At 43.2% G+C, this 7,059-nt stretch overlaps 1 protein-coding gene across 2 annotated transcripts in view; it reads left to right on the forward strand.

Annotated features, from left to right (window-relative positions):
* The window catches only part of itsn1 (intersectin 1 (SH3 domain protein)), a 39,769-nt gene extending 33,874 nt beyond the window's left edge, over positions 1-5,895 (forward strand). For both annotated transcript variants that reach the window (XM_061836796.1, XM_061836793.1), the window contains 6 exons: positions 962-1,083; positions 1,157-1,239; positions 1,322-1,405; positions 1,524-1,588; positions 2,592-2,700; positions 3,139-5,895. In XM_061836796.1, the coding sequence (XP_061692780.1) occupies positions 962-1,083; positions 1,157-1,239; positions 1,322-1,405; positions 1,524-1,588; positions 2,592-2,700; positions 3,139-3,287 (612 nt within the window). In that variant the 3' untranslated portion in view covers positions 3,288-5,895. The remainder of the gene's footprint in view (positions 1-961; positions 1,084-1,156; positions 1,240-1,321; positions 1,406-1,523; positions 1,589-2,591; positions 2,701-3,138) is intronic.
* Positions 5,896-7,059: the final 1,164 nt, after the last annotated feature.

A 7,059-nucleotide genomic window follows, 5' to 3' on the forward strand; every position in this document is an offset into this window, starting at 1 on the left:
TTTCTCGGTGTCCGTACAACATTTTTGCAGACAAAACAACTTTCTAATAAATGTACCGCATTATTAAGTCCTGATTAGAAAAAGGTTTTTATTCGAAAATAAAATCAAAACAATTTTTACGACTCAAATATTTCTCTTCACAAGTTTGACTTCTGGTTGTATTAAAAATGAAAAAAACAACAACTTTCATTTGATACCACGCCCCCTTTTTAAAGCACCACGTAATTTTCATTTTTGACCTGAAAAACATGACTTGTGGAAAGAAATCTTGAAAATTGATTTTTTTTTTTTTAAACGAAAGGACGATACGCTTGCAACTTTTTCCTGAAAAAGCAGCGTTTAAAAATGTCTGAAATTCAAAACATACGTTGATGTATTTATATATACGTTAAATCTATATGTCTTTTTCCCCCATAGTAAAATAAAAAATACTAGTAAAATGTGACTTTATGACAAAATTTTGAACTTAGTTTCTTTCAAATAAGTACTTTTCATCTTTCTGTATTTTTTTTTTAAAAGCTAATAATTTTCAGGGGGAAAAATATGATTTTGTCTGAAGAAATTGTATTATGTGTGACTTTTGACTCTTATCAAAAAATATTTTCTTAAGTATCGCTTTATCCTCCAAGAAATCTGACTATTTAAATATCAAAAAAATCCCATGGTTTATAATGAGGGAAGTCCTAGCGTAACGTATTACAGCTGGGATAGGCTCCAGCACTCCCGCGACCCTTGTAAGGATAAGCGGCTCAGCAAACGGATGGATGTCTGCAATGTGTGTTTCCACGGCAATGTCAAAGCAAGTTTCATCTGGATCAGATCCAGTTTTGGTATATTTGCCAGCCGCTTAAACCCGACGTGTCCGATCCCATTTCGCATAAGTGAAGACGAGCGTGCGGCGCGTCATAAGCGCACGTAGCGTGTTTGCAACGACGCCATCCGCGTATGTGTCGTCCCGCAGCCCATCTTCCTCAACGAGGTTCTGGTGAAACTCCCGACGGACCCGTCGGGGGACGAGCCCCTCTTCCACATCTCCCACATCGACAGAGTTTACACCCTCAGGGCCGAGAGCATCAATGAGCGGTCAGCAAAACTAACAAATGAGCACAAAATGTTTACATTTGTCACCAATTGAAGCGCGAGCGCGCACTTGCAGGACGGCGTGGGTCCAGAAGATCAAGGCGGCCTCCGAACTCTTCATCGAAACGGAGAAGAAGAAGAGAGAAAAAGCTTACCTGGGTACGGCTTTCGCGTGACCGTGACGACGTGGACGATGTTTTGCACGTACTTGATGTGGATTTTGCCCGCCGTCGTCCCGCAGTGCGTTCCCAGAGGGCGACGGGCATCGGAAGGCTGATGGTCAACATCGTGGAGGGAATTGAACTCAAGCCGTGTCGCTCGCACGGTGGGTTACCCAAAACAACAACAACAACAACAAAATCAACGCCGTTGATTTCCAAATGAAGGGCGTGTGTGGCGTTCAGGGCCGGCAAGGATTTTTGACGTTTGCGTTTGTGCGGCAGGTAAAAGCAACCCTTACTGTGAGGTCACCATGGGCTCTCAGTGCCACATCACCAAAACTCTGCAGGTTTGGACGTCATCTGATTTTCATTTTTATTTTCATGACCTCCGCCAAGGCGTTTGTTGCTCTTCTGTCATGTTTTCACTTTTGACATTTAATTTAGTAAAATTAAAAAAAAAAAAAAAAGGATCTTAGACTATCGCGCATTTGCCGCAATGTAAATCCAACAGAGTGGCACGGTGGAATCAGCTGGAAAGCATTGGCCTCACGGTTCTGAGGTCCCGGGTTCGAGTTTGCATGTTCTCCCCGTGCCTGCGTGGCTTTTCTCCGGGTGGGCACTCCGGTTTCCTCCCACGTCCCAAAAACACGCAACATGAATTGAACACTCGAAATTGCCCCAAGGTGTGATTGTGAGTGCGTCCGTCTGTCTCTCTGTGCCCTGCGATTGGCTGGCGACCGGTTCACGGGGTACCCCGCATCCTGCCCGTTGACAGCTGGGATCGGCTCCGGCACTCCTGCGACCCTTGTAAGGATAAGCGGCAAAGAAAATGGATGGATGACTTTTCAAGAATGCAGCAGCTCATATGTTTACGTTAACCAATAATTTCATTAAATGCATTTTCAAAATTAAATGTCCAGTTTGTAGGATATTTGAGTCAACATTTTCAATATTCTCATAAGAAATTGATTTTTGAAATTGAAAAAAATGAATAAATGGGTTTTAAGTAGCCAACTTTTGAAAAGAAAAATACAATTTATGAAACAAATGTGATTGTGAGTGCAGCTGTTTGTCCCGATGTGCCCTGCGATTGGCTGGCGACCAGTTCAGGGTGTAGCCCCGCCTCCTGCCCCTCGACAGCTGGGTTAGGCTCCAGCACTCCCCGCGACCCCCGTGAGGATAAGCGGCTAAGAAAATGGATGGATGGATGGATGGATGGATGGATGGATGGATGGATGGATAAATCCAACAAGTCCAATACCATATCTCGTGCAGACAGTTCTATTTGTGCCATAACTCATCAGATCATATTCGAGGTCGGCTTTCAATGTTTATTTGCGCAACCCGCAGGACACGCTGAATCCCAAGTGGAACTCCAACTGCCAGTTTTTCATCAAGGACCTGGAGCAGGACGTCCTGTGCGTCACCGTGTTTGAGCGGGACCAGTTCTCGCCGGACGGTCAGTGAACAACGTAGTTCGTATTTGACGTCGGTGCGCCGTATTGCGGCCCATCGTTCGCGGGTCGAATGTCTCACGGGTGTTTTGGCAAAGTGCCGGCATTTCGCATTCCGTTTGCATTTAACGGACTTCTCAAGATAAGATTGGCCTTTTCAAGATAAACAACTGCGATGACGCAGTTGCACAAGTGTGCACACCCCTCATAACTGGGGATGTTCAGAAGTAACTAATTATACATTCAAACTCATGCTAAACTGGAGTCGGCCCACGTTTGAAGTTTAGATCTTCTAGTAAGCTTCTCCTGACATTTGACATTTTCCTGACATGTCGCACCTTCCAGCACAAATCCTGACCCGCTTCCAGGGTTTGCAACGTAACCCCCGCCATAAAAGGGGCTTCGCTGTAATGGACTAAAAAAAAAAAATCTCCTCTCTTCAGACTTCCTGGGCAGGACGGAGATCCGACTGGCCGAGATCAAAAAGGACCAAGGCTCCAAGGGACCGATCACCAAGCGCTTGCTGCTCCACGAGGTTCCCACCGGCGAGATCGTGGTCAGGCTGGACCTCCAGCTTTTCGAGGAGCCCTGAAAGCGCACCGGTACCGTTGTTATCGGGACGCCGCCGGCCTCGGGGACCGAAAAGAAACTCAGACTTGATTCTTTCCAACTTTATTCTAATTCTTATTTATTGACTGAGCGGTAGAGGTTGGATCGTCGGCTGGTAAATTGGACCACATAGCAGCTCGCTTGCAAACCGTCATGTCACCCAAGAAAAATACTTTTTGACAGGCGGAACTCGGGCAAAATCCACAAGTTAAACAACAGGGGGCGACACGACAACATTTTTTTTTTTCTGCTTTCACGGGAAAAGCTGTCTGCAATTGTTAGCTTGTTGCTAACTGCTAATCCAATGTGACAATGTGACTTAACGGTTTCGGACTCCAGTGACAATCCCTCACCTGTGTCTGTGTGTGTCACCCTCCTCTGAACACACGTGACATTAGCATTAAGTGTACCCGTTTAGGCGAAAGCTAACAATGCTCAATAGTTCGGGGCAGCAGAAGGCGAGTGTTGATAATCGATTTAAGCTTTTTTTTTTTTTTTTTTTTTAACTCATTGGGATCATTTTCTATTGTTTTCATTTTTGTCTTATTTTGTACTTATTTTCTTTACATTTTCTTTTTGGTTGTTTTTAATTATACTGTAGTTTTTAGATTTTGTGGGCGGTATTTTTTTTCTCCTGATGAGTTAATTTACATTTCATTTTTCCACTTTTTTTTTTTTACCATGGGGTAATTCATTTTTTTCTTTTTTTAACCTAAGGACTTTTTTTTTTTTTTAAACCAGAAAGAATTAGTTTCCCTTTTTTAACCTATTAGGATAATTTGAGTCCTTTTTTCAAACCAAAGGTGATCATTTTTGCTTCTGTATATATATTTTTTTTTTTACCCATCAGGATAATTCATTTACTTCTTTATTAACCTTGGGACAATTTCCCATTATTCTTGTCGAGTGTTCCCTCGCTACAACGCGGTTCACTTTATGCAACCTCGTTATCTCACGGATTAATTTATTTTTGTGCGTGTGTGTAAATTGGCTAAAGGGAACCCAGTATCGTGTTCCGCTTCCCGATTGGCTAAGGGACCGGACTGCAGGTCGGCCCCACGGCCTTTCGGCCCACTTGGACCACGCGTCGCGGCCTTCTGGGTTGTGCCCGCGTTGCGTTGCTTAGGGCAGGCGATCGTGACCAAAAAGAGTTAGCGTACAGGTCACGCAGTCCATCCATCCATTTTCTTTTTCCGCTTATCCTCACAGGGGTCGCGGGGAGTGCTGGAGCCTATTCCAGCTGTCAACGGGCAGGAGGCGGGGTGACAAAATTCACAATCGTCCCACCCAATTTTCGATATTTCCCGTTTTACGTCAGCTTGCGATTATGGAACCATTTGGCCAACAATACAAATACTGAGTGCTGACATTCCGTAAAGTACAGTAGAGCGTTACGTACTTGCTATTGTAAAAGATGTCGCCATTGAACATGATAACAAAGGCTGCAGACATTGGAAAAAAGTAGTACAAACGGGCCACTTTCATCTGCGATTATAAGTTCAGTTTTCAAATAAATGTTTTGGCCTCAAACAGGTTTTGATCTTTGGTTTAATTTATCTTTTTTTACAAAGGTAAAAATGCCTGTCTGAGAAAAGTTTAGCAAGTGTGTGGGAAGGGGTTTAACAGCCGTAAACGTGTAAAAGAAATGGTTTAAAAAAACTGTAAAGGTAAAAAAAAAACTAAACAAAAAATACTGTAAATGTAAAAAAAATCATCCTGTAAATGGAAAAAAAGCATCCTCTAAACGGAAAAATATATATCTCGTGAATGAAAAATCTAAAGCTGAAAAAAAACCTACTTCACTGATTTCACCAAACGCGGGTATTTCTTGGAACGCAACCCCCGCGTTAAACGAGGGAACACTGCATTCTTTTTTTTCTAACCCATGTCAATAGCGTGACGATGCCGGTTGTCGTTATCCGTATTTTTAAACCCATTTTCTTCCCACATTATTTGCCCACAAAGACAATTTTTTTTTCTTTTCATTTTTCGCCCGTAAGAATTTTTTTTTCCTTGTGACGTAATTATTTAACCTGTTTTGTTTTTTCTCAATTTTCCAACCCATGGAGAAATTTGAATTGTCGTTCCGGTTTTTGTTGTTTTTTTAAAATCGATGAAGATCACTCAAAAACTTTACCAATATGTATTTTTGTAGCTGAAATGTAAGGGGCGGGGCAAGTGTTCAGAGGAGGGCAAGAAAGAAGAAGAAAGGCGAGTTTTCTTCTGCTTTCGCGTCCCGTTGGGCCCGCGAGGGTTCGCCGCGCTATTTTCGAAGTGACTTGCGCTCGCTCACAATTTCAAAATGTCATGTTTTGTTCCACGTTGTAAACAATGGACGACGTGCCCTTTGTCCAATCAAACGGCAGTTGTGTTTCTTGACAATGATCAAAATGTCTTAAGCGTGTATTCTCCTGCCGGGACCGCCCCCGTAAACTCCTCACAGCGTAGTCAGTGAAGTCAGCTCACCGTCCGCCGTCCTTCCGGGCTGCCGTATTTAAAAAGTAGTGAGACCAAGTCAGAGTTAATATAAAAGAACGAAGGTGGACGTACCTTGTTGTCTTTCCAGTGTTAATAAAGTTCCAAATAAACTTTGTGGGCTGTTTGCGTTTCTGGCCACACGCTCACACTCAAGTTATTTATTTATTCATTACCCAGGAAGATAGTTTTTCTTACGTTTTTTTTTTTTTTTTTTTAGCTATGAGGACAATTGACTTTCATTGAATTAACACCCAGTTTTTTAAATTTACAGGGGTAATTAATCTTTTTTTTTTTACCCATAGCAGTACCACTATTTCCATTTTAAAAATAAGCTTTACCCTTTCATTTTTTGTTTTACCCACAAACAGCCTTGACTTACTTTTCATTTTTCCACTCGAATCTTTGAGGGTATTTTTTATTTTACCAATGAGGATGTTTTGGTTTTTTTTTTTTTTCATCTAGGCTTACTTGTATCAAACAGACGAGGAGAAGCTCAGACATGCTCTTATCTCAAGTCGGCTTGACTATTGTAATGGTCTTCTGACTGGACTCCTTCAAAAAGGCATCAAACAATTGCAGCACAGGTTCTATCCGGAACAATAAAAAAGTCAGAACATCCATCCATCCAGTTTCTTAGCCGCTTTTCCTCACAAGGGTCGCGGGGAGTGCCGGGGCCTATCGGAGGCGGGGTACACCCTGAACTGGTCGCCAGCCAATCGCAGGGCACATCGAGACAAACAGCCGCACTCACAATCACACCTAGTGGCGATTTAGTGTCCAATTAATGTTGCATGTGGGAGGAAACCGGAGTACCCGGAGAAAAGCCACGCAGGCAGGGGGAGAACATGCTAACTCCACAAAGGCAGGGTCGGGATTGAACTCGGGACCTCAGAACTGTGAGGCCAACGCTTTACCAGCTGATCCGCCGAGCCGCCTATGCTGTTACCGTTGTAGTTTTTCTCCCCCCCCCCCCCCCCCCTAAGTTTTAAATTAAAATTAAAAAAAATTTTTTTCCTATTATTATTTGCTTTTAATCATGTACAGCACGCTGAGTAGCCTTGGATGTGAAATGCGACATATGCATAAATTTGCCTCGCTCTCCCGCAGCCCGTGAGGATAAGCGGCTTGGAAAATGCGACGGATGGATGCACCGTGAGGATGTTTGACATTTGTTTTAAAACGCTGGCCTCAATTTAAGATCCAGACGGCGGCTTTTAGTTCGGATTGGAGGCGTCCTCTCCTCTTTTGTCTTCTAATCACGACTCTGTGGCACGGCT

This window comes from Syngnathoides biaculeatus, chromosome 12 (assembly GCF_019802595.1).
Source record: "Syngnathoides biaculeatus isolate LvHL_M chromosome 12, ASM1980259v1, whole genome shotgun sequence".
In the NCBI taxonomy this organism is placed as follows: domain Eukaryota; kingdom Metazoa; phylum Chordata; class Actinopteri; order Syngnathiformes; family Syngnathidae; genus Syngnathoides; species Syngnathoides biaculeatus.